The following is a 27,838-nucleotide window of genomic DNA, read 5'->3' as shown; positions in this document are numbered from 1 at the left end:
GCATATTTGTTGTTGGTGTGAGAGAAAGCAGGAAAACAGTGCAAGCAACGGGAAAGTTATCATGTCTCCCGTACTATCACGGAAATTTAAAGAGTAAATAGATGTTATATCTTTTAAATAGTTAAAAAGATGTACTATTTCACTATTTAAACATAAATAACGACAACAAAGGCATCAATTCGTTATAAAAACAGGCAAAACTTAAACATTTTTGGTGTGGCAATGACGTCATACATCCCCCACAAGGTTACGATGACGTCATTAACCCGCGGACCAATGGGAAGCTCCGGTCCCGAGCTGCGTCGACCCTTACGTCAATTTTCCCCATCAAAACACTACTGATAGGATTCCCTTCCATCGGCCTGTAAGTTACGCTGAATCTTCAATGTTTTGCGTGTTTTGAGGCGTCCTGGATGCCCTAATTAACAATGGAGGACTGGCTCGTGTTAATTAGTAGTTTAAATGAAGACTGAAAGGGAGGAAAGGCCAAATATGCGTCGTGTAGCGAAGCTTTTAGTAACCTTGTCACAGGATTAAAGGCCGAAAGTGGAACGTCGGATTTCGACGTGTCTCAGTCACGGAATTCCTTTTTAACCAAAATCTTCTCACAAAAATGAAATTTTAAACAGAATATATAATTATTATTCCCGATTTGACAGACTACAAATAGGTTAGGACGTGTCAAGGCGAGACCTTCCTGGAGAGGCCAGCCTGGGAACATGTGCTCGGGTTAATTGACGTGGGAAGGTCACGTCTGTCCGAGATTTTAATTCGTTAAAATAAAAGTAATTTCGGGTGTGTTTTATTGGTGGGCGTTTGAGTTGACATTTTTCAAATTTCAGTGTATGTGCACAAAAGATTCAGGTGGTAGGTGTCGTAGAGTAGGCTAGCAAAACCCCCAGGGTAATTAGGCGAGGGCGTAGCATCCTACAATGGGTTAGGTTAATTTAGGATAATTTTTTGACTAAAGAAAACGAAAAAGAACAGGTAACCTTCAGACCCCCTCCTACTTAATCCTACTTTACCTACCTTTTTGAGGAAATCCTACTTTAAAGTTTGAAAGGATTAAATTAAATCAATGTTTATAATTGAATAGATGCAAGAATACATGAGTGTTGAATGAGTGTGGATACCTGTTTGGTTATTAATATGTTGATTAACCATAATATATAAAGTTTTGTGTAAATAATCACCAGAGCAAGTACTATCCAGATAAATCTGGCCCTTGACCAAAACTATCTTTCGTTTTATTGGAAGATTGTAATGACGGGAGGAGAGGAGGGGAGTAATGTTGTCTCAAAGTGACGTATAGCTGCCGCTCAGGCTCTTTTAGAGTCCGGGAGTTGGAGAAGTCATCGAGATCATTTGCTGAACTGAAGAAAATTTCAGATGAAATCGCTTCTCTAAACAAGAAGACAAGAATTTCCGTGATGGTGCATCTCAGTGATTAACAAACTATTGTAGTAATTTAGTTTGAGATATTAATGTATTGGGAAGTTCATTACATGCAGGCTCTATTTTTGTCACTGTTGATATTTAACCTGATTGATTTTACCTTCTTGTTTGCATATTACAAGTATTATTGAAAATTCTGGACAAAGGCTTATTTCACTGAAAATCTGAAGTGGATAATGTTGCGTAATTGAATCAAATAAATTAATAAAAAAGGGTGAAACCAAATGCAAGGGCCTAATAACTTTTGTTTCATAATCAGTTGTCAAATAGAACATGCTAGAAAAATACCTCTTTTTCTAGGTTGGTCAGGGGTGGGCCTTGGTGGGGTTTCCCCCTTTCAAAGAAAAGTCTTTATTTAATATAATGGTTATTGTTTGATAATGAATTTTAAACGTTATTGCATGTATGCATTTAAATACTTAAAATGTCGCATTTGAAATATCACATTATGTATGTCCATGTGGCACTCATACTTCTTTAAGATTATAGCGCCTACTTTTATTTTTTTTTTTTTACATATGTAGCCTATGCTGCTGTTGATGACGGTATGATTTTTAAGTGTGCGTTATCGTGACGATGTGTAGATCAGAGCCACAGTAAGCTACCTTGTGTGGATCAGGTTTTCTTATAATTGTGTACAGTCCTTTAACGAATATAAAACTTTGTTATAAACCAGCGAGAATAAAAATGATTTTCATCAGTATTCACCGAACTTGTTCCCATCGTTAAAAATCTCTGGTGCGTTGTTAGATTAAAGGAAGAGAATTTAAAATAAATGTGATTAAACTTTATAGTAGATTTCCTTGCAGGCATGCTAAATTTTCTAGTACAGTAGTGATTGTCGAAATAATCGCATGGACAGTGTGTGGCTTTCTGTTTAATGTCGAAATTCTGTTTTTGCATTAATAGAACAAAATACTCTCTGCCATGGAATACTGTAAATAATTAAAGTTCATGTCAATTACATAAGTGATCACCCATTGTTAAGTCGTAAAAAGCCAACTGTTCAAGGTGGCATGCTTGATTATGAGTACTTTGCTAAATTTTCCTGTATATGAGTAAAGAACATCATGCTGTCAAAAAGAAGCATACACATGATGCGATTTTATTTTGATCTTATATTGACGTTTTGCCACCGCAGGCCCTAAGTTGTGGTAAGATGTTGTTAGGGTTTTTGGCTGAGAAAATATGAGGTTTAGGTAGGGTTTTGGTCTTGAAAAATTAAAGGATTTGGCCACATATTATCTGTTCACAAGCTTCAGACGCCAGTCCAAAAGGAGAGAGTTGTTGGTCTTCGCATATTGGGTGAAAATGTAAGATAACATTACTCCAACTAACTATCTAATGTTTGGTTTTGTTTGTAATTTACAATACATAAAGAACTCAAATGTCAAACTGTTTAGCATGAGGTACCATGAAACACTAAAATGGCATGCAAAGTTAAATTTTTTGTAATGTTTTATATAGTCTTAATATAATTTCATAATTGTCTAATCCTTGGTATTGGGAGAGTATTGTCTAATCCCTGGTATTGGCAGAGTATGGCCGGCCATGGGCGACGAATCCTGGGATCGGAGGAGCAGGAAAGGACAGGACGCAGTGTTTTGCCCATTTCTCTCACCGGTCGCTTTCATTCCAACACATGGCGGCAGGTGTTCACATCTCTTCGACCGTTCGTAGCACAGACACGTCAGCGTACCTTGAGTACATATGCTCGAAGGTAAGCAGTCAGTATATCTGTATCAGAAGGATCTTTCAGTATTTATTTCTAGCTACAGTATAGGCAGTCCCCAAGTTACAACGGAGATACATTCCTGAGGTAGTGTAAAGTTGTATCTTAACTTTTAAAAATTTCTAAAAATAAAAAAAGTGATTAAAGCCTTACCTTTCATCCTGCAGTTGGCTTGCACACTGGAAGGATGGTGTTACTTACTTATTTACACGAGCACTCAGAAACTAGTACCCAACCTAACGTCACCTTAACGTTTGGACTGCCTTAACTTAGGATTTTTGCCTCAAGTCAGAGACAGATTTTTTATGAATATTTTTGAAAAGCATTGAAAGATCAGATCGACTCAAGTCAAGGCCGTCGTAACTGGGGAACTGCCTGTATAGCATACATTATACAGTTTTTTCCTGGTAATAATTTTCATATACAGCACCGTGTGCATTGGTAAATTATTCAGGTTTTTGCTGTCATTTCAAGTGAACTTATAAATAATAACAGTAATAATAATAATGTAATTACCATTATTTTGGTGATACCATTTGTAATATTATGACATTTGGACTCCTCTTTGTGTTGCTCTCTCAAGTTGAAAGAATTATTAATGAGAAATTGAATTAAAATAACGTTGTGCCCAGTATACAATAATTTTAAATCAAATTGGAATACTGTAAGCTTAAAATCTGTGCACAAACAAAGAAACAAACAAGTTAATGACAAATAAAACTCCATCGAACTATTTAACTAGATATAAGAAATAAACAAAAAGGTAACAAGAAAAGTTCTTGAGATACACATACAGTAATGAATATAGTATATTCAAAGGAGAAGAAATACCTCAGTTTAAAAGTATGGTTGTTAAGTTTGATAAAAATGGACTCTGCTGTCTTAAATTCTTCGTGAGAGTTAGCTTTAGTGAGGATTTTGAAGTCCTCCTGACTAAAATTGATGTTACATTTCTCTGAACATTGTAAACTGATGGTACAAGTTTGAGAGCCTGTAGTATCATTTCTCTCTTTCATTATACTGACAAAGTTATCCTCCACAGACTGCACCAAAGACATCTAGATGGCCAGACACAAAGCTCTGTGCTGGAAAGTGTACCTCTGGTGAGTGATCAGGCAGCAGATTCTAATCCCTGGCAACAGCAACACAGTCATCATCCTTCAGGATTGCATGTCGATGACAGCCAGCAAGAAGTTCCTGACAGCGGACAGAATGTGGTCATCGACATTGAATCCAGCACCAGAGGAACCGGTATTCCTTCTAACACTTCAAGCATTCCAGTGCACCAGGACGCGGAAAATGATTCTGCCTTCACGTCTGTGACGAATACCTCTCACTCCTCGCATGCTCCGGCGAATGGAAGTGACGATAGCAGTGCTGTTGCATCCTCCACAGATCCCCTAATACCCCGTGAAGCACCGAGTACGAGTTTAAGTGAGAGTGATAATGCCAGCTACTCCGACACTTCGAGTGATGATGGCGCAACTTCTGGAACTACTAATAGGTAGTGTATTATTTAAATATCAGTAACTGTGGAACTTTGTATTTACCTGTACTTATTGCTCATAGTATAGTTTAGCAATTTTGATAGCCGAAAAGTTCTAGCATTTTTCCGATCAATAGGCATTTTCAAGAATGAGAGAGATTAAGGAAATTAGAACAAATATTTTTATCAGCCTGTCTTTAAATATATACTGAGGTATTTGCAAGCAGCTGAGAGGGTACAGTTTTTATCACAAAAACAAACTCTTCGCCCAAAACCCACCAGAATAAGTTTGTTGAATTGGTGGTCTGTTTAAACTGTCTAATAGGAATGGGTATATAATATTTTATGAGGCTCTGCTTTCTCTCTTTATATTTGTGTTCCTCAGCGCATAATTTGCTTTTGGCTCTAAGGCTATGTAGTATCACCTGTTACATAATTAGAAGCATGATGTCAAAATCATTACAGCAGGATATTTGCCAGGAATTTTTATTAAATACACCAAAAAAATTCAGGATTTTAGGAGCTGTGAAGACCAGAAATAATTGCAAGTCATCTGGTGATTTTGCAGTCTCAGGATGTTTATGATGATGACTTGACTATGTATTATGACAACTGTTTTTAGGTTGGTATGATGCCTCGGTAAATCCTTTTTTTAACATCGTCCACAGAAGTGCAAGTGACTCACTGTCAGACCTGCTGAACCAGTTCCCCGAAATACGCAGCGTGTTGGTCGTTGCCTGGCATTACTGCATTTTCTTTTTGATTATATTGGCCAAAGCAGTGTTTGATCATTTTACAGGTGAGTTAACTGTAGCTCTCCTCTTAATTTTCCTGTCAGGAATGCAGTGTTTATGGTAGTGTGAAGTTATGTGACTATGCATGTGCTGCGGTGATGATGATTCCATTGCGTACGAAAGTGGCAGAGAACTCCTCCTCCCCCCTCCCAACCCTCACCATCCCTACCCAGTTTATCCTCCTCCCCCTCAAGACTTGCCCTCATTCCTCAATATTTTATTGGTTCCCAGTGATAGCTGGGAGATGTGGTGTGATTGAAACATAAATAAGTTGGTGTAGTGTGGGAAGGCTTGAGTAATTTTTGATGGAAGTTTTTTTCTGTGAAAATGCTATTATTTTACCTAACAGTTTATAGCCACTGTATCTTTTTGTGGATATTGATTCGTAACGACGATAATAAAGGTAGTGAAAGCTAAGGCATGTTCTTTTGATCTCTGTATGGATTACATACCATTCAAAATTCCCAAGGCCTAATTTTTACTTCCTTGTTTAGCGATGTACTTTTGTGAAATTGTAACAGTTACTTATTCTGCCGCTGTAAGATCCTGTGGTATGAAAAAGAATCCCTTACTTCGAGGCTTTTAAAACATACCTTTCTTACAGGTCTGTTGGTCTTGTTGACGCTCGTAATTGGCTTCGTATGGAGTAATAACATTTTGAAAAAATCCATTGCACGACAAGGACGACGATCTGTCAAGCCGTTGTTAGCGCTTCTTGTCAATATACCAGCTGGTGTATTCCTGCTTTGTTACTCTTACAGAAGTGACAAGCTCATCAACACGTAAGCTTGTGGTGCGAATTGTTTTGGTGGGGGCAAATTTAAAGTAAATGTCAAGAGTTCTTGTCATAAAATGCAGTCAGTGTTTACATAATTGAGAACAACAGTTTAAAGTCTTTGGGTGCCTTGCTTTTGTAATTCACAAAAATGAACTTGATTACACAAAAGCTTGTTCTACAAGCAGTCAGTCTAGACGGAGTCATCATCATAGTGACAATCCTAATGTTGGTCTCATTACCACACTGATTCCTGGGCAATGAGAAGAAGCTTGTGTTTACTGGAGTGAAAATTTTAGCATGGAGGTCCAGTTTTAATCTTAGATTGCAAATGCATGAGATTTCAGACAGATACTCTCTCATTTTGCTCAATACTCCAGACGACATGAATGCTTTCCCCCAGAAGGGAATTGATTGAATGCCAAAAACATTGAATGTTGCAAAAACTGGACAACAGATTTTATTGGAATAATATTTGTGATCTGTTTTGAGCCTTGGTACTGTGTATGTACTTTAGTTACAAATTTTTCTATTAACTTCAGCACATTCTATGCTAAATTGACTATTATTTGGTTAACCTTGAGAAAGGACCTCTTTGGTAACTGAATAACCTCTCCTTTTCAGTGTCTTGCTCATCCATCCTGACAGAGATGGTTTCGGAGTCCTAGACCTCTTGTGGATCGTTATTGTGTCCGATTATATTTTGAAACTGGTAACAGTTTTGTTGAAAACATTTGTCACCATACTTCCTCATTCCTTAATGCACTATCAAAATAGAGTGAGTATTGAACATTAGCTTTGCTTTGCGATTGTTCTAAGTGACTTGTTTTATACTGTTAACTAATATATCATCAGCTGAGGGAACTGTCACAACAGTGTGTTCATGCATATATTTCTTTCTTCAGGGAAAGTACTTCTTGGTCATAGAGATGGTTTCGCAGCTGTACCGATCATTGATACCAATTCAGCCGTGGCTTTCATACCTTCTTGGATACTCGGGACCAAAGATTTTAATTGGTGTTATACTCACGGCTACATATTTGGTCTGTAAAGGCCCTGATGTAGTTGTCAGGATGAAAAGTCTACATGACGCTGTTGACAAGTTTATACACAATGTTGTAAGTATTTTGTTTGTTTTTCTTAGTGTCTTCATTTTTTATTTGAGAAGGTCTTAGTGTATTTTCAAAAAATGATTTGGATTTAGAATCGTACAGTATTTATTATTAAGTCTTTTACAGCCTTCAACTAAAAGTAGCAAATACAAAACAGCCTGTAAAGTTAGGGCATGATAACTGAGTTTTGTAACATATGAAAGTGATGTGCATAAAGAAGTTCACTAGGTGAAATTAGTTGCTCATAGTTGTAAGTAAAGCATTTGTCTTATAAAACAGAATGTTTTCAAGGATTTTGTTCAAAGTTAATGATATCACTCTTTTTTTATATAGAGTTATAGGAGCACACCCACCAAAGCTCAGTTGCAAGATGCTGGTGTGTGTCCAATATGTCATGATGACTTCCAGTTACCCACAATGCTTCAGTGCAAGCACATATTTTGTGAGCAGTGTGTCGTTACGTGGCTAGACCATGAACAGACCTGCCCAATGTGCCGGACTCAAGTAGCCGACGACCCTGCCTGGAGAGACGGAGGAACGTCGCACTTCCTGCAGCTTTACTAGTGAAGAAATCCAACTATGTAAAACTTGTGATATCCTTAGAGACAGAGGTATTACATTTTACGTTCTTTGAACATATTTGTACCAGATACCTCTTTTGTTATGAATTAGTTAATTTTTGTAGTAGGGGTTATATTCGCTGGAAGAATATTTCTGAAACCTTTTTATTAATTGAAGGCATTTCAAATTTTAAAACTCCTTAAGTGCTCACAGACTCAGTTGTAAAGTTGGAATAACATTCACACTTAGGAAGGTGTTTTTAATGTTCTGCAAATGTTCTTGTGAGATTTCAGACCACTCTAGTGTTTTTCAAAAGAGGACACTGAACAGTTTTTCTGAAGGATGCCTTTGCTATATTCAGTGGAATTTATAAGGGAGAATTTGATAAGAAGATTCGTTAAAAAATCATCTGTTCTTAATTCTTTTCAAGATTATTTATCTTGAGAGAGGTGTACCACCTGCTTTGTGCCTCAATCATTGTGTCAGAGGTTCTTTGTGAGTTAAATTTGACTTTTCATCCATCCCTTTTGGTCCCTCTCAGCTAGCTGTCCAACTTGTTACCATCTTTTAAATTAATTGGCACCCATGATTTAGTGATTTTTCTCATCCAAAGACCATTTTAAACAAAGTCACAGCTGATATACCTGTAGAAGCCATAAGCTGTGATATTGTGGACATTACTGTTTCATATTCCATCATCTGTTGTTTGACATCGCAGGGCATAAGTTTGCTAACTTGTGACTTGTTAGAAGTTAGCAATCACATTTTATAAACTGTACCTGGAAGTAAAAGTGGCAGTGGGAGTTTTATCTATGGATCTTCTAAAGGCTTACCAGTGAAATGAGCTTTGAACTTTGCCTTTGTATTGTTTCTTCAGGGGAATCACGTCTGGAACGAGGTGGCTTTTTCACAGTTTAGCAAGTGTACATCATGTCTTTATATCATGCTTTATATGGGAATTATTTCTTTTACTGGAACATTGCTGTATGTATCTCTGTCCTTACATATTTAAGCCTTGAAGTAAGTTAATTTGCACTCTTACAGAGTACATGAGTATTTGGGTACTGTGTAGTGTGTTGACCATGATTGTTGACAGTTGCTTAGTTGAAGAGCAAACCGTTGTTCAGCACTATCAACTGTCGGTTATATGCGAATTGTATTGAGGTAATACTGGATATTATAACTCTTTGTACTTAAATTTCAGTAGTCATTTTTGAGAAGTGGTAGGTGAATTTGCATCTCAGCTAGATATTTCCTCTTTGTTATAAGTGATTCTTCCACATTTTGCTTAGGAAAATGATTTAGTATGAAGACATTTTGCAGAGCATAATAGAGTTAATGATCTGTATGTATAAGAGCCTTCTTTTTAATGAAAGGTGTAATATTCTCTTCCAGTGTGTTTTTTTATTCAAGGAGATAAGTGTTGTAATGCGGAATTCATTATGGAAAGGTTTGCTAGATTTGATAAGCCATAGTTATTTTTTCTTATTTTGATGTTATTACAGTCCTGTGATGTGATGTTTTCTTGATACATGTATTGTGTACCTTACTTCATCTTAAAGTTTATAATTTCTCTAGTCTGTGTTCCTATACAGGTACAAACCTGAGTAATTTAATTCTGCTTTCATTTGCCAAAGGCAAAAATAAGACACTGGGGGGGGATTAAGAATTTGCACTGCCGGTAAGTGATGGATACATTGTAAGGTTAGCTAGTGAGGAAATTAAATTTGGGGTTATCTGGCTGTTATAAAGTAGGGGTGCAACTATGTCACTCATTGCTAGGAAGTTGCTGTTTAACGGTCTGTTTGTATGTTCTCACTCTTGCCTGTACTATCTGATCATTTAGGGAGTGTTATACATTTTAATTCTGATTCCTTTATTGAAGCTGCATATCCTATTTCGTTCACTCTGAACAGTAAAGATGTTCTGCTTTTCCTAGCCTCATCCCTTTTTCAGCTAGAGGCTTTCCTAGCCTCATCCCTTTTTCAGCTAGAGGCTTTCCTAGCCTCATCCCTTTTTCAGCTAGAGGCTTTCCTAGCCTCATCCCTTTTTCAGCTAGAGGCTTTCCTAGCCTCATCCCTTTTTCAGCTAGAGGCTTACCAGTCTCTCGTAACGGCAAACACCAAAGCTATTTTGACCCAGCTTTAAAATCCAGACTTCATCATCCTGCTGGAAAATAATACAGTGTGTGTAAGGGAGGTTGATGTTGATCATGAACCACTTTACATTGGTGTATGAAGTCGCATTAGTACTGTGCAGTGTTATTACTTCTTTTTGTAGTAATTTTTTGTGGAGAAACACTTCCAAGTGTTTGTCTCTTTTATACGTTGGTGAAGTATAGCTTTAGCGAGTGAAGTAGTAACTCTCCCACCTCCTGAGGCATTTTATTTATGGTCATAAAATAGCTATTACTGATACCCTAGTAATGTTTACTGGTCTTTCATTGCCTTTGTCAGATAAAAATGGAAAAAGCAGGCTTGCCCGTTAGGAAACATTTGAATTTTTTTTAGATATTATAAAAATGACAGTTATATGCACACTTGTGGAAACCAAAAGTACATAGGTATTTACAGTGATACAGGAAAATAAAGTGTACTTAAAAACGGCAGTTGTTTACTTTCAGTCAAGCTATGTACAAATTCTCAAGGGGCGATAAAATGTATGAATTTACAAAATTTGGTCATATAGTCAATAATTAATGGAATGCAAAGTATTTAAATAATGTCAAATACATATATAAAGCATGATCACTCATCATTAGTTGGGTCCTTACACCAAAGCATATAAAAAAAATTGTGAAATTGTGCAAAAAGCTAAAAACAATGGCAGACACCAATAATAAAACACATTGATAAAATTGGCCATAATCCCTCATATCGACTGTATATTTCAGTGTCCAAGAACCTTGAAACTAAGCTTTTCCAAACTCAATGTAGCTATTGCAATTCAAGTTGCTACAGTTTAAAATGGAATGCACAACCATGGCGAATTGATTTTGCCCAGAGTAAAGGACACTGTGTACAGTAATACTTTCACCAGATACTAAAGTTCCATGTTGGTAAATTTAGTCTAGTCACAAGCCAAAACAATTGTTGATGTTTCCCCTAAATTTAGTTGGAGACAGGCTCAAACAATGCCCTTAAACATAACGGTTTATATCATGATGGTTTATGTTTAGTACAAGGACAAAATATGGGAAAGTACCAGAAAAACTTTGAAAACTAAGGATGTATAACTAACACATACAAAAAGGTTTTAAAATTACCTAAACACCTGTAAACAATTGGATGGAACAAATTACAACTACATAGAATCCTAAGCTTGGTACTTAAGGGTACACCCCCACACAAATTTTTTTTCTTTTTAAGGCAAACCCTACATAACACACACACCCCATTTTTAAAAAATCTTAATAAATATATGTACCACACAAACTACATTTTCGTATCATAAATACTGGGTTATGACAAATTAATATAGTACTTAAGCATAATAATGTATAAAAGTATAGCTAAATATTGAGAGAAAACTGCAAGTCCTCATGATGAAGTCGACAGAACCTCAAGATTTAAATCTCAACTTAAAAATTAATAACAGCTATATTTCCCATCTACAATTACAAGTCACTGGCCCTAACAGCTGTACTTCCTACCCACGATTATCAATACAGTATCCCTGGTCCAATAAATAAGTTAATAGAGTTGGCAAGTACTGTACATTGGAAAGATTTGTTTAAATACTTAAGACTTTAACACCTCCATGGAGTTACCTAGCACCGTAAATCACTTGAGCTAACATCCCATTAGGATAAAATTGAGCTTGTTTCATGCCTGTGGCAGTAGAACGAATCATTCCCAGCAGCATTGCGGCACAGCTGACCATTTTTGCAGGCAGCCGCGCATAACTTTTTGGGAGTCATACTTCTAGATGGCGTTCCACTGTTAAAATTAAGTCGAATGTTTGTAAACTCATAATATTGTAATGCCTTATAAATCTAAGGGGCAAAAGAATATATTAAAAAAGTCTCGTTGGTGGAGAGAGAGAGAGAGAGTCCACACAACTTTTGCATGAACCAGTTTACAAAAAACACATCGATCTCAAAACGTAGCCATCTATCAAGTCACTATATTTAAGATATGGAATGGAAGCAATTAAATGAAAGTTCTTCAACTTACCACTGTTTTAGAACAAACAACGATATTTCCCAATAAAGATTAACTGATTTGCCAAGTTTAGCCTCCCAGACTTGAGATTCAACTCCCCACCTTAAACGCCCAAAATAACAATAGTACAATATTATCAACATAACTGTTTAATAAGACCATTCAGGACATTTTAAACTAAATACCCCACAAAGCATATGAGAATGCTAACCATGACCAACAATTGTAAAGTACTGTTTATTATTCTTAAAAAAGTGTTCAAATTCATAAATGAAAAATGTAATTACGTTGCTGGACAAAATATCAAATACTGTATTCCACACTGACAAGCATATCAACTTGCCAGATACTTGAATCAACTACTACTGTAAAGTACACGGTAAGAGCGATGAAATTTTAATTTATCAAGAAAATATTAAAAATGCAACAGCAAAATAATATATGTACTACTTGTTGCTTCAGAAAGCAAGTTCACTTCAACTGTTCATTGGCTGCCAAGCTGCAGGGGAGAATTTTTTCATTAACACGAACATATTACCTGCGAGACGTGGAGGGAGTCTCTCTCATTGGGGTGCTTCTGCGCGAGCTGCTGCGCAAGGAGAAGTTAAGGTTGTGTGAAGGAGGTCGAGTATTTTCCAACTGCTCTAGTAGGTGTCGACGAACAGAGGATATTGCTTTTTCCTGCGACGTGGGGAGTAGAAGTAATGGATTTTGTAATTATGCTAATTGGTCTACTTTCTGTAGAAAAGGCTGTCATTAACAATTAAAAGGTCAACTTCTCACAGTCTAAAATACCTATAAAAAATATTCTGGCTTTGGCCAAGTGCAAAGTAACCCTAGTTACCACTGGCACTGCATATAGCAGTTTAACCAGAATGCTTTACAGTATTAGTAAATCTAATGAGAACAAAAAGTCAAACTCAGTCAATTTATCTTATTTACATGAAGAAAGTGAATTACTACATAATTCCAGCCAGGAATGCCCCTTACAACATGAATACTATGAATGCCACTATGAGTATATAAATATGGCACAAACAAATAATATATATGAGCATATGAACTGACATACATCAATAACAAAGGAACATAGATGACTGATTAAATATTTAAAGCTATTAAATATATAAAACTGTACAGTACATACATTTTCTAAAGAATCTGAATGAGTTTTAGAGTTGTTGCTCTGACAGTCTAAAAGTGAGGTAACACTTTCTTTGGTTTCAACTGGTGATCCAACCATATCCTTTTCTGTGCTACACAGCAAGCTGTTTCCAAAGATCCTGTAATTGAAAAATCTTACTTACCAATTTTGTCAGAAGTGTAAAATGGAAATGTGGTGTGGCCATGTACAGCTGAGCTATTACTGTGTTTATCCCCGCCAACATAAATCTATTTATGCTAATGTTTTCCTTTATGAGTTTTGGTGTGGAATGATTTCTCTCTAGTCTACTTGATCTTAGAGACTTTGGTCTCTCCAGGAATAAGCCAATTATACAGCAATAGCAGTGGTATACTACACTCCCCTACAGCTAGATCTTATCATGAAAATACAAGTCCTAGTTTTACAAAAGCTATGCTACAATCCCCTAGAATTAGATCTTATCATGAAAATACGTCCTAGTTTTACAAAAGCTATACTACAATCCCCTAGAATTAGATCTTATCATGAAAATACAAGTCCTAGTTTTACAAAAGCTGAGTTTCTGGACAAAAGGACAGAGATCTGTATGCCTCGATGCTCTCCATGTGGTTAAGAGCTCAAATGTGAAATCCAATGAAGTTACCAAAAGAATACTATTAGAAAAAAATTAATCATCCCAAACTTAGTTCATATATTATGGCAAGTATGTCACCACAAGGAGTACCTTAACAAAGACTACATTTAAAAGATTTAACCTGAAGAAGTGTTCCTCACCGCTTCCTCAGAAATCCAGCTGGATTCTCTTTTGGGACAGGTTTGAGCAGTTCTTCTTCATCACTCGAATAGTCAGCGTTGCTTGTATTGGAAGAATGATTGACACTGTTCTGATTAGATGGGGGTGTACTAGTCACAATTCTGGAAGACAATCACGTTGTACTAGCAAAACGGGCGCCATAAATTTCAATCAAATACATTTCTTAACAAATGGCATCTAACTAGACCAGAGTTTAGATACTACATTAAAGTGAGCAGCCCGAAAAATATCTAAAAAAAAAACTTTTCCAATAATAAACAATTATGTATATATAGTAAGAACTTGAACAAAATCAAATGGTATGCTAAGCACTAGTTTATAAAAATTGATAACTGCCAAGAGCTGAAGTCCTGTGATTAATCAGGAAGTAAGAAAAATAGGCCAGACAAGAAATATAAAAAGCAACTTCTTCCAACATGAAAAAAAAACCACATTATGTGCTGTCTACTCACGTGGTGCTTGAATAAAGGTCATTTATACACGTGCTTCCATTAACTGTCACAGAATCTGATGGTGAACCCTTTAGTTCATATTTCAGACAATGTAGAACGGCATCCCTGATAGAGGAATGCCCTTCCTTCTTCCGAAAGACTCCCATAAGGAGGGAACCCAGCAAATTAACTGGATAAAATGAGAAAATAAAAATAAATATGTTTTGCAGGTGAAAAAATTTAAATAACAGGTATTTCAGTTCCTCATATCCACACACAATGAATGAAATTGTTACTTACTTAAGACACAGAGAGCCAAAACCGTAGTCAGAGTAGAAAACTGCAAACTGCTTTCGTGCTTTATTTCTGACATAGCATTCAGTGGCACTAACACAACCAGTACAACACGTGTCAAGTATGGTACCTGCAAATGGAGTGTCATGTAGAAATGATGGTATGATTTCTGTTGTAGACTTCACATTGAGTTCAAACTTGAAAAGTATAACTCTCCATTTGCCTTTTTCTAATCTTCTGTATTTATGATGTGAATCCTGATAATAATTCAGCATCCTCATTTTTAAATTCAAAACTTTAAAAGCTATTCCTTCTAATTAGTTTGTTTCTGACATATTATTTATAAATCTGGTAAATACTCCCCTTAACCCACTAGTGTACAATTATGAACAACTTCGGAAAACAATATAATCACCTGAAGAAAACTTGCAGCCAACATGCCAATCAAAAAGTATGCAATGTGCAGAATACAGCTGTACACTTTCTGTACAGTATTGTCAGTGCCACCGACAAGCGTGGAAATCCATGACAACTTGTCTTCGACTGCGCCTCTGGTTGCGTGCAGAATATCCATTAGGTGGTGAACGGTGTCATTCATGTCCCGAAGGTCTTGTGCCAGGCGACTAAACCTTTCTATAGTTTCTTCGTGTTTCAAGAGAATGTTTGAAGTACTGGCATCTGGTAAAAAGAAAAACACACATGAGTAAAATAGTGTAATATTGAACAATCTTCAAACATTACTAATATTAGCGTTCTAGGTGGTCAAACAGTTTAGGTCTTGGGAATTACTTCATATTTTCTTACTAAATCATAGCCACAATGATTTAACATCATGTACCTTACTGTTCTGAGAAAATGTTACCTGTGTATATGAAAAAAATGTGATTTTTTCCATTTTAAAAATATGATTTTTTTTTTTCAAAATTTGAGGTTTCTTGCCTGTGGGTTATTTTCATATTCAATACAGTATGCATGTCTTCTTACTAGTTTTAAAAAGCACAGGTTTTATGAAGATTTGAAAAATCTATTATAAAAATTAAACAACTAATTTCTATTCATGTAAGTAGGTTACCAGATATTTCTCATTATCTATTGCTGAAAGTATTAAAACAAAGAAAAATAACTTATAAAATAATCATATGTGGTTGAAGGTCATTTGACCGAGTGCTACTGTACGTCATACCTGGCACGTAGTTATTAAGTAACTTTCTTTAACTAGACATTTCCTGGGTATAAACTAAATGTATATAGTATGAAGACTAAACAAAAACTGATTACTTACAGCTTCCTGAGTTTAGAGAGAGTTGGTGAAGTCAGCTACTCTCTTTGTTTTAGTTAAAGTACTGTACTACTGACAAATTTTAAGACTTTAGAAATATGGATCGGTGTCTAGTTACCCTATGTACTCAAAGCTTGAGATGGTTTGGACACAGGACGAAAGAGGATGAGGAACAGTTGATCAGAAAAGCAGAGTAGATATGGAAGTGGAAGGACAAAGACCTGTGGAAAACCCAAGAAAACTCGGAGAAAGGATTGAGAGATACAGTACAGAACAGAAGCGAATGGAGAGAGCTCATTTTACATCTTACCCCAAAGGAAAAACGGAAGTAAAAATATTTATGCCGACACGCATCTGCAAAACCATCCTGGTATGCTAATCGCTTTATATTCCAACTTTAGTCACATGTACTGTAAATGCCTAAATTACAGTATTGGTAGAATTTTTAATTTCACAAAATTTCTTTGGAAACTATGAAAGAAGAGGCAAAAACCTCACCAAGTTTTTCCCACACTCGGCGAGCATCTTCTTGTATTTCTGCGAGATCTTCAAGAATGTGGTTATGGGCATCTCTCTGGCTTTCCTCCTGTACCGAGAGCTGGCTTTTTGCTTCATCTGGTTACAAAAAGATTTGTCCAAAGATTAGGACAGCAGAGAAAACCAAAGGATCATTTTTCTGCCAAAAATTAAAATGAAGGGTAATACAAAGTATATATTATTAGATACACCTTTCTTTAGGAAATCAGTAATGTGGATGCTGTAAGAAAAGTGGAGGGGTGAACTCAGTACAGTACTATGTATCTTATGTGATGAGTGCTGCACCATATCTTGCAAATGTCACAGTGTACTAAGTTTTAATTGATTTAGAAACTCACTTTATCCCACAGCAATTCCATACCTAGCTTTTTCTTAATGGACTCTGTAATATGAGCCAGTTCCTTCTGCCCTGCTGCTATTATTCTCTTTTCTTTGTACAGCTCTCGAAGATTGGAAGAGACGTAACTCTGGATAGTATGTTGGGCTGCTGATAGCTGATTCTGCTGTTTTCGCAGATACTCGTGTCCTTCATTTAATGATTCAAATGTCTCGGATGTTGCCTTCCCTAGAGCTTCCTGGCTCTCCTGAGTGCAGAAAGAACTTTTAGAAATGATGCAGTGTTCTAACTAACATACAGTTCACTTTTGATTCCTTAGCCGTTCCGTAAGCTTTTCGTCATTATCATCGTCCTAGAGAAGGCTGGGTGAACAGAACTCCACAAACATACAAATGCTGATGACTACAGTACTAAGAAAAATACTGCAGGTAGTTTTAATGAGTAAAATATTGCCAATCATAAAGCAAACTTTAAAGTAATATAAAGTATGTATACAGTACCAGAATACACAAAACATACATTTGTGCCATCTGGAGTTGTAAGTTGTCATGAGACTGAGACTACAGACTTCCTATCCTGAGAACTATACAAATTTAAGGATAAAAGTCCTACAAGTAGGGTAATCTTTAAGGTAATCTTAAATAACTTGACAGGATTACCTTTCGTCTGTATTTGTCTATGAACAAAAAATATTTGTGGCTTAGTTTTATTCCTGGATTTCACTGACAAAACTCATTCTTCATTATTATCAACATACCTGTAATTCATTCATAGACCTAACTTGCTGTTCAGCCGAATTCATGAGTTTGTTTACAGTCATTTCCGTTTTGGCACGAAACTGCTCTTGTCGCGTGGCGTAGCACACTGCCCTGACTCGGTTCGAGACAATATGATAGGCATTCCAAGTATTGGGATCCATGTTCTTGGTACATTCTTCTAGGGTCTGAAAAGAGGACAAAATGTTATTTATCCTTTCCCCAGAAATTAAAGAATGATGATTAGGATCAAGCACATGGAGTAATATTGCTGGACAGGAAGAAGACAAGCATTAGCAATATTGTAAAAAGTGTTCTTATCCAATCATATTTCTTAGAGTTTTTATACTATGGTCACATGAATAAAATGCTCACCATATCCACATTGCAAGGGTACACTGGACGACCTTCAGCATAAGACTGGCAGTTGAAAAGGTTTACCGCCACTTTGGACAGTTCTTCATTGGTTAAATCGTAACATGAAGTCTGCAGACTCAGAATGACCTACATGGAATATAATAAATGAGGATATTTTGTAAATATGAGGGCCTTCCCTGTACATAGCTACCTACACTTTATCACTAAGCAGAACATTGAGTAGCATTATGAAAGAAACAAAAGGTAAATCAAAACGACTTCCATAAACCATTTGAACATGAAGTTTGAAGGCCATTCTACAATTTAATTAAAAGTATGCAATTATTTTCATGCATGCACAAGTATGTGCAATAATTATCATACACAAATAACCCCAGAACAGTCTTTAATGGTAGAGGATAATGAAAATTTTGCAGAAGAGACCACATTCATATAATGAACAACTTCAAGGAACTCAAACATTACTAGCATTTTGACAAAGATAAACTTGAAACTAAACTGTACTGTACTCTAACATGCACTAGCTACTGTAATTAAAAATAATAAAGACAAAACCTTTTCATTAAACCTACACAAAAATTTAAGCAAAGAAATGTCATCATAATTAGTCTTTGGCTATAGCCTAGAAATGGATCAAGGTGTAAACTACAAACTTACTCGGTGGTGGCACTTGTCAAGTTCAGATAACTGCAACGGCGTATATTCAGCGGCTTCCATCAGAAACTTCTCGTCGGACAACCTAGCTTCAAACGGCACGTTGATGGCCAAAACATCTGTGCTGACATCTGCAAGAGATTCGACGTTGAAGACAAAATAATTGCACGAAATAAACAAGCCAGTTATAATTTATGATATGCAAATCATAAGCTAAGATATTTTTCATAATATTAACTCAGTAGCTTGGGGGGGGGGATACGGCTTATTGTGTGTGTTATTCTCCCCCCAAAAATGGTGGACAATGTTGGTAGTGCGAGTCATTCTTAGTGTTATGGCAGTTGTACTTCTCATAACCACACGGGTTATTAATTCTATACAAGCCTATAAAATATTGTCTACTTGTTAACTATTTAAGTTGAGATTTTGGCTACTTCAGAAATACTGGTAACACAAGGAAATGAAACCTTAACAAGTAGTCTAGCCTATTTAAACTACAGCCTGGTTTTACATGAATAAAGAAATTACTAGGGCATTACTTTACATGACGAAAATATATTAGGTAATGTTGGCCAACAATTTCCAAAACCGTTGTCAAAAATAAATTGAAAATTAACGATACTCGACCTCGGTACCTTACCCTGATCAAAAATAATTTTCAAAATTAACGATACTTAACCTAATTTAAATAAGCTTACCCTTTTGAAAAAATTTAAATAAGCTTATGCTTATAAAAATAATAAAAAATGTACTTAACTAACCTTAAATAAATTTACCCTAATTAAAACTAATAAAGAAAGTTACCGGTACTTCACCTACCTCCAAAATGGGCACCCTCGCGATGCCCTGTGGAGGATCCGCCAGAACTATTTTCCCCGCTGCCATTTTGCTCCTTATCACTCTTAGCGCTCTTGAACAGCCAGCTAAACAAGGCTCCATCACTCAGGGCCAGAGAAATGGTAAATATGGCGAAATAAAGCACTCTCATGTCGACGTTGAAGTGGACCGAAAACTCGTTAAAACCTGTCGGAGTCGTTACACCAAAACAAACGTCCCGCTGGACAGCTGATTCCTTGAAGATCCCGAAAGGAAGAAGAAGCGACTCTCCCGAATTTATTTAGCGCCATCTAGTTTTTTGAGTCTTAACTTATTTCTTAGCAGTGTATTTATGTCTTTGTTATGCGTTTTAAAGGGATGATGTCGTAAAGAAAGAGGACTTTGAGAATTAAGGGATGTAGTGTTGAAAAATAATCAATATCCTGACCAGTTTCTAAATTGGAAAAATGGTCTCGCTGAGAAACTGTTGATACTTCTGTGATTAGTTTGTAATAATTATTCGTTATATATAAACAATTATCAATGAATTTTATTATCATTTATCCCACAAATATAACATTTAAATATTTATAAATTTCAAGTCCATTTCTAGGAAGCAACTTTTGTATGTTTCCAAAATGGAAAAATGGTCTTGATGAGAAGCAATTATTGATACTTCTATGTGATAAATTCATAATCATTATTCATTGTGTGGAAATGATTATGAGAAAATTCCTTTACAATTTATTTTTGAAAAGTAAAACTTCGATATATTTAATTTTACGAACATTTCTAAAACATCAAATTCAATAGAAAATTCCTAGCAAACGTATACAAACTTGACGTCATTGATGACGTATTAGATTTTTCGACCAATGAGGTGCTGGCTCCAGGCTGTGTTTACAAACCTCGCCTTGCAAAACAAAACAACCACCATTATCCTTATTATCCAGGAAGTGTTAGTTAATTACAATGGGCGGAGGTGATTTGGTAAGTATTTCCCATTTAGATATATTTATTCTGATTTATTATAAACCTGTAGTGTAATATGCTTAGGTTAGAGTTATGTTAAAATTATGAGAAGCCAAATAACTCCATCTCTTTCTACCTCTCAGATGTTATTTTAACTCTAAGCATAACCTGTAATGGCTTAGGCCCTTATACCATATACTTTCGTTTAGGCATAGAAAAATGAGTCGGGTTGTATATATAATAGTTAGGGTCACTTGTTTATAGCTTAGGATGGATCAAGCGGCTAGGTTAGGTTAGGTGGATATGGTGCCCGGACAAATTTACAATCAAGAGACAGTTTGTAATTAAATAAAATGTAACCTTATGGTACAAGGTAGCTTATGTATATTACATATGACATTAGTATTTTTTTTTTTTTTGCTTGGGTCTATATACCCTATGCTGGAAAATGTAATGAAGATTTTGCTCAAATTGAACATTCGTAGCATCATTTACACTACAGGATCCTAATTCCATGTGTATATTTTCCTGTTATTTTAGTTTCCATGTATATTCCTTTTCAATACTTGTGCCTATGTTTCGTGCATTTGCCCTCAAAGATTATTGTCTGTATTCATCTTAAATTTTTTTTACAGTGTGTCCTTGCATTTTTGTTGTTGAATTGTTGCTTGATAAATTATAGTTTTTATTCCCCATTTTAGCTTTATTTTTTGCTTAAATTTTATTCAGGTATAGCTTTCATTATTAGTCTTTTAATATAGCTGTATTTTTTTTTGTTTTTGTAGAATCTGAAGAAATCATGGCACCCTCACACACTGAAAAATCAAGAGAGGGTGTGGAAAGCAGAGCAGCAGAAGGCCGAAGAAGACCGGAAAATGGCGGAATTGCAGAGAGAACTCAAGGAAGAAAGGGAGAGGGAGATGCTGCAGAAGACTGCCGAGGAATCGGGAGCCATAGAGAAGAAGGGTGATGCTAAACTCGATTGGATGTACAAGGTAACAGGCCTAATACCTGGTTTTTTCGAGTGAGACTTGTGTTCTTTGGCTTTTTATATTATTTCTTAAGTAAATGGTAGATTGCTGGTAAAGGTCCGAGTACAATTTTCTTGTAGATATGAAAAGGCATCTTTTTGAATCCTGCTAAAAGATATTTGATTTACTATATTATTTTGTTATATTGCGATCTTAGAAGACCCTGTAACTTTCAGATACATATGCATTTTTCTAGTTTATTCCATACTTTGGTCATGAAGACATTGTCATTTGTATTAGGAACTATTGCAATCTGCGACATAAATGCTTCTGTGGATTAATCATGTTTAGAAATAACTGTTAGGAAAGGAGTATAGGTAATGTAAGTTATTTAAGAAAATGTAGTTGTTTTAATTAGAAATGAGAACAGTTATTCCTTTATAAGTTGTCTCAGTGTTTGAAATATGCAATTCTTCTCATTTCATTTAGGAGCTTTCTTACCAGTGTGAAATTCTCATATTTTTAAATTTTTCATACATTTGGCTGTTCATAGACAAAATAGAATTTGAATGAACCTTTGCAAGAGAAGCACTGGGACTGATGTTTATTTGGTACGACTTATTTTCAATAATATTTTTTTAATGTTGTGGATCACAAATGCCATTTTGTAATGTAAAGTGTATAATGTATACGAAATATTGTCAGAAAAAAGTATGTCGTTGAGTCTCTCTCTGCTGCGAATAGAACTTACCACATAGCCGAGAGAAATTACAATATTTCCTTAAAGAGAAAACTTGAAGGAATTACTCAGCCTCATCTGCAGTGGACCAAATCATCATCATCTATCTTTGGATTAGACTTGTCTTCCATTCCACCACTACTAACAGATGATGGTAGATTGGTTGCTGGCCCTAGGGAAAAGGCTGAACTGCTTCACTGAGCTTTTGAAGCTAAGCAGTCCGATGATTTCCCACCCCATCCTCCCCTTCAGGTTGATGGAATTTTGCTGAATGAGTCTGAAGCTTAAACTGTTCTAGGTGTAACTTTTGACTCACATCTAACTTTTGAGAAACGTCTAATGAAAGTTTCAGCAAAAGTTAGGTATTGTTCATAAAGCTTCATATAATTGATAAAATCAGTGCAACTTGTTTTAGGCCATTTGTACTTCCTTTATTAGAATACTGTTCTCTGGTGTGGTTGTCTGCTTCTGCCAGAGGTTTCTAATAGTTGCAGTTGTGACTTGGACCATTAACCGATGGTCTCTTGTTTGTCACTTTTTCATAAGTTGCATTTCAACAGAGATGTCACATTCACAATAGATCCCTGATCCCCTTTATCTGCCGAGAGCAACCAGATTTGCTGAACAGCAGTACCAATATGCAGTAATTATGCCTCGCTGTCTAACTTCTCAGTTCCAGAGGTCCTTTATTCCTCACACCGTTGCACTGCGGAACAGCTCCCAGAAGGTGTCGTGCAATTGGAACTTCAGAAATTCAAACGAAGATGCAGTGCATTACTACTCTAATACTATACTCCTTGCATTTTAATACATTTTCATCTATTTATTAATTTATTTTTTCTTTTTTAACAAGTGGGATCTCTTCTTTCTGTATTTCCCTTTACTTCCTCTTACTTCTTCCTAATGAACACTATATTCTATGGAAGCTTGAATTTCAGGTCAGTGGCCCCTGTTGACTTATTCCATATGAGTAGGTTTCATCTACTGAATAATAATAATAATAATAATAATAATAATAATAATAATAATATAATAATAATAATAATTAAAATAATAATAATAATAATAATAATAATAATAATAAATTTAGTAAAGCCAAATACAGTCCTGTACTAATGTATTAGAATGTAGGTACGGCATTGCAGGGATACAGATGAATATAGTGACGAGAATGCACTGAATGTTTTTCATATTTTGAGTACGATTCTGTTTTATGTTTACAAGAATAGTTATTAATTTTATTACAGTTGTGTTCAGTGTTTCCAAATATTTATAATATTGCTCCTTGTACAGGATGAACTTATTTTTTGTAATCATGGCAAATTATTTTTGGATGCAGGGTCCTGGGGGCCATGTGAGTCGAGAAGAGTATTTGCTCGGCCGTAAAATCGATTCTGCGTTTGAGCAGATGGTCAAGTTAGAAATGGAAGAGAAGGCACAAGAGTCGGGCACCACTGAACAGCAGAATAAGCCGGTTTACACAATTGAACATGGTAAGTGTTTTGTTAGGTGTTTTACTGGTACTTTTAGTAGCTACAGAAACATATTTTCCTGATAAAAGTTTGTGGTACTTGTGATACTTTTAGTAGCTACGGAAACATGTTTTCCTGATAAAAGTTTGTGGTACTTGGTGGTACAGTTTAAATCCCAGTAGGTACAGTAAATACATTTATACTCATACTTTGTAAACCAGGAGAGTAAAATGCTTGCGTAAACTTAAAAATGGATTGGTCTATCTTTTTTTCCCTCAAGCACTTCGTGTGAATATGTGCCTGTATGGATGTTGTTGATTTGTTTAAAGCTTGTAAATATCTACATTTGTGCATATATAGTCATGTCTTTTATCAGAACTTTGACACGTTTGACTTTTTCTTCTTAAAATCTGATGAGACATAGTTAACAGTTTTTTTTATTAAGCATCTATTAATGAAAAATATGGAATCCTAAAGAAAGGTAAAAGAAAGAGATGTTAAATTGAACCTCAAATGGAGACATACTAGATATCTTTCTTGAAAGTGAGAAGTTCCTTGGAATTTGGAAAAATCAGAGATTGATGGGAATTCCAAAAATTCTAGGTAGATGGGAAAAACTAGTCAAAGTGGGAAATGTTCATATTGCTAACCTTGATACTGTAGTATTCAGGTACCTTTCCCAAGTTTTTTACTGTCACCAAGAAGAAAGTATGTCAGTAACAGTAATCTTGGTATATATGGCGCTGTATGAACACCATTTCCTGATTTATTTTGCCAAAATCATTCCCAATACCTTTTAGTTATAGTTTAATGTATTTTGGCCTTTGTATTGTATTCTGGAATTGGTATGTAGTGTTGGATTATCTATTTCAGGTTCTAGATACTCACTGGGACCCCCAGGTACCTTAGCACCACAGTTACCTTAGACTAAAATAAAGTGTAATATATATTCTTTACATTTCAGAAATCAACCCTGAGTCTGTTGTCCGGAGAGGAAACGATAACATGCAAGTTGACATGCGGCGTAAGTTGCTGGAAGACCCTCTGCTGTTGATCCGTCAGAGAGAAGAGGAAACAAAAAGAGAAATTACAGCCAATCCAGTCAAGATGAAACAGTTGCAACAGTTGGTTAGTTTTACCTGAAATGGTATGACATCATTTTCTGCGGTATTTGAATATTCTTCGTGGTTAGATTCAGATATTTAGAGAGTAAATTTAAAAGACTTGTGTTGATATATATATAATAGTCACTTTTGATATCAAGTAATTATAGGGTCGTGTACTCATAGAGAACATCTTATCTTAAGGTTGTGATGCTGATTTTGATACTTTAGCGTGATACTGTACTAGTCTTCCAAAGGAATATCTTTTGTCGAGGTTGTTCTTTTATGGCATTGCTGTATAGTAGCTAGTGCCATCTGCCTGCCATATGAAAAAAAATTGGTCAGTCACTATTTAATTCATTCATTACCATAAGCTGCCATATTCTGTAATAGCCTTTTAATTCCTTCAGTTTTTCTTCTTTTGTTGAATGCAGATGACCATACAGTACTGGTGACAGATATGCTTTCATATATGTGCATATTGTATATGAAAAATTTTGTTGGTCTTTTCCAGATATCTAGCATCAAGTCAAAAAATCCAAGAAGAAGAAGAAAAAGAACAAAAAGAAGGCTAAGGCAAAGAAGAAGTCTGTTCGTGGAAGTGATTCGTCTGATTCAGATGACAGAAGCAAATCCAAAAAGAGAGCGAGGAAACGGTCTGCTAGCAGCAGTGACTCGTCCGATTCTGAAGACGACAGAAGAAGAAAGAAGAAAACGGCGGAGAAGAAAGCAGTGAAGAGATCTGGCAGCACCAGTGATTCTTCCGATTCAGAGGACGATAGAAGAAGGAAAAAGAAAACTGCTGAGAAGAAGGTCAGGAAAAGAGCAGCTAGCAGTGGTGAATCAGGAGACTCTTCATCCGACTCAAGTGGCTCTTCTGAAGACAGTGACAAAAGAGGGAAAAAGGTGAGAGTAAATATGAAGTAGAGGCAAGTTGAATTGGAGCTTGCACCTATTGATAGAAGTTTTTAAGCGTATCCTTGTTAGCCTAACATGTTTCCTTTAGTTTCCTCTGGTATCTGATGCTATTTTGTTTTATTATTTTGCTGTATACTGTATCTTTTAAACTAGCCAGTGCAAGAATAACTCCATCATTTAGCTCAGCACTATGCAACGAATAAGATACATACAAAAGTAAATTAAGGGGTTTGCACTTATAATGTTTCTCTCGAAATTGGGTTTTATATTTGTGTCCTCGGTGAACAGAACTGAATCTCATGAGGCCGTGGATCATTTAGCAAGGGAATCTTCCCTTAGTTCTGTTTTAAGAATCTGTTCTCTGAAAAATATGTACAAATTTTCTGTTACATCAACACTCCACAGATTGGTCTGTTCAAGATATAGTTGTCTCCTTGTTTTGGTTTACCAGTTTCTGTAACTCCTTTTTTTTTGTTGTTCTTGTTATTAATATTGTAGTTGTTTACCTTCTGCTGTTTAGGCCTGTAGTTCATAAGGCCCTTTTGATTTCGTTATAGTCAGACTTGAAATAGATTTTATGGGGGGATTGAAACCCATGATGATGGGTAGAATTCAGGTAGATGTTATTTTGATTTCTGTCTAGTCAGTTTTGGAACAGATTTTTGGGGAGATTGCGTTATATTTTCTTCTGAGTACAAGGGATGAAAGCCAGTCAAACTTATCAGCTTGTAAAAGTTTGCCATTTTTGTCACTGCAGAGAAAGTATGACTCAAGAGAGAAGCAAAATGACCCCAGAAGATGGAGGAACAATAGTGAAAAGCAAGAAAACAGAACTGCGAACAAAGACGAGAGATACGGCAACCGAGAATTTGAAAGGAGGAGATATGACGACAGAGGGAGAGACGCATTCAGAGGTGATAACAGAGGTGGGGAAAGGAGCAGAGAGAGATATGAGGACAGGCCTAGGAATCAAGATAATTATGGCAAAAATCACGATCAGTATGGCGGGAAATACAGACATCCTCGTGATCATGCAAGAAGCAGAAGTCGTAGCCGAGACAGAAAGCACGGAGATGACTCAAGGGGCAGAGATGACCCTGGGAGAGGCAAGCAGAAGCTATCGGAGAAGGAGATGGAGAAGAAACGTCAAGAAATGATGGAGGCGGCTCGCAAGAGGGACGAAGACCGAAAGGAGAACGTACAGAGATACGCTGAGGAGAGGAGAAGAGAAGAAGAGATGGAAAAGGATGTTAGTAAATTTAGAAGGTGAGTGGTGAAATAGAGAACTAAATTATATATTTTTCAGACCATCTTTTATTCTATTCTGATCTTCTCATCTCTTATGTGAAATTACCCACTGTACATAACCATTGAGGAACAGGTACTGTAATCCCATGAAGTAAAGTGATTACAATTGTCTTGTGAACAAAATTTAAAAAATGCAGAATCTTTAAACTACTGAACAAACAAAGTTAAGTGAATAATTAACATTTGTGGTGTGTATGTAAATTTACACAGTGAAAATGATGTGCAAGCTATATTAGGTATGTTATATATTTATTTTTTTTACCCATAGAAGCCACCTCCTTTCTGCCGCCTCCAAGGGCTCCATTGAAGATCGTGTGAAATCAAGGGTGAGTTCCATGCAGAAGGGCTCTTCGCACATGGAAAGTAACTTTGCCCGCAAGTAAAGGTTATGCAAACCATTTGTTGTACTTAGGATAAAAAGTTTTCGAAGAACAGGATAAAAAAGCTTCCGAAGAACTTGAGAGTATTTTGATTGAAGTTCCTAGCAAAACTATTTATGTCTTCCTGGTATATACAAAACTTCAGGATTTTGAATATTAAGTGACTAATGTATTTTTACATTAAATAATAATAATGATATTAACTGGTTTGCATTATTAAGCATAGCTGTCTTTTCCTGAAACAGAGTAAACACTGTGTAGAAATAATTTCTTTCTTTTAAGCCATGAAGTACTTTACATTCTTATTCCATGACTTAGGGATGCTTCCCTATTCTGATGCAGCCAGATTAACCTGATGCTTTGGCCACCCTGCATCCATGTCAAAATAGAAGACCAATGTTAATCTTTTATTAGATAGTTTACCTCCAAAAGCTCTGAAATGTGTATTGGTGTTAACA

The 27,838-nt window shown here is 35.9% G+C and overlaps 3 protein-coding genes across 9 annotated transcripts; 2 read left to right on the top strand and 1 right to left on the bottom strand.

Moving 5' to 3' along the window:
- The first annotated feature begins 255 nt into the window (after positions 1-255).
- Positions 256-10,519, top strand: LOC136852920 (RING finger and transmembrane domain-containing protein 2-like). 7 transcript variants are annotated; one of them, XR_010857267.1, is made up of 9 exons: positions 256-364; positions 2,994-3,175; positions 4,230-4,691; positions 5,342-5,472; positions 6,072-6,249; positions 6,867-7,020; positions 7,148-7,360; positions 7,688-9,877; positions 10,010-10,519. XR_010857267.1 is itself a non-coding variant. In XM_067127891.1 (8 exons), the coding sequence occupies exons 2-8, from the start codon at positions 2,997-2,999 to the stop codon at positions 7,916-7,918; spliced, it is 1,548 nt and encodes a 515-aa protein (XP_066983992.1). In that variant the 5' UTR covers positions 256-364; positions 2,994-2,996; the 3' UTR covers positions 7,919-10,519. The 7 variants fall into 7 exon arrangements, 3 of the variants coding, with proteins under 3 accessions (XP_066983992.1, XP_066983994.1, XP_066983993.1); XR_010857266.1 differs by having other exon boundaries at positions 7,688-9,910; XR_010857269.1 differs by having other exon boundaries at positions 340-364; positions 2,966-3,175.
- LOC136852919 (protein brambleberry-like) lies at positions 10,512-19,773 on the bottom strand. Its single transcript, XM_067127889.1, has 13 exons — positions 19,521-19,773; positions 18,705-18,832; positions 18,045-18,173; positions 17,672-17,857; positions 16,939-17,161; positions 16,539-16,655; positions 15,177-15,439; positions 14,768-14,891; positions 14,489-14,657; positions 13,997-14,137; positions 13,226-13,361; positions 12,617-12,759; positions 10,512-11,853 (listed from the first exon to the last, which is right to left on the bottom strand). The coding sequence occupies exons 1-13, from the start codon at positions 19,687-19,689 to the stop codon at positions 11,718-11,720; spliced, it is 2,064 nt and encodes a 687-aa protein (XP_066983990.1). The 5' UTR covers positions 19,690-19,773; the 3' UTR covers positions 10,512-11,717.
- A 588-nt stretch (positions 19,774-20,361) lies between these two features.
- Positions 20,362-27,644, top strand: LOC136852918 (pre-mRNA-splicing factor CWC25 homolog). The gene is given in 8 exon segments (XM_067127888.1): positions 20,362-20,507; positions 21,275-21,484; positions 23,539-23,692; positions 24,636-24,799; positions 25,289-25,429; positions 25,432-25,680; positions 26,450-26,958; positions 27,269-27,644. Coding segments are annotated over 8 exon segments (1,560 nt in total). The 5' UTR covers positions 20,362-20,489; the 3' UTR covers positions 27,384-27,644.
- The last annotated feature ends 194 nt before the right edge of the window (positions 27,645-27,838 follow it).

This window comes from Macrobrachium rosenbergii, chromosome 26 (assembly GCF_040412425.1).
Source record: "Macrobrachium rosenbergii isolate ZJJX-2024 chromosome 26, ASM4041242v1, whole genome shotgun sequence".
NCBI lineage: Eukaryota > Metazoa > Arthropoda > Malacostraca > Decapoda > Palaemonidae > Macrobrachium > Macrobrachium rosenbergii.
The sequence above is the reverse complement of the archived record's forward strand: the minus strand, read 5'-3'. Positions and strand labels throughout refer to the sequence as shown.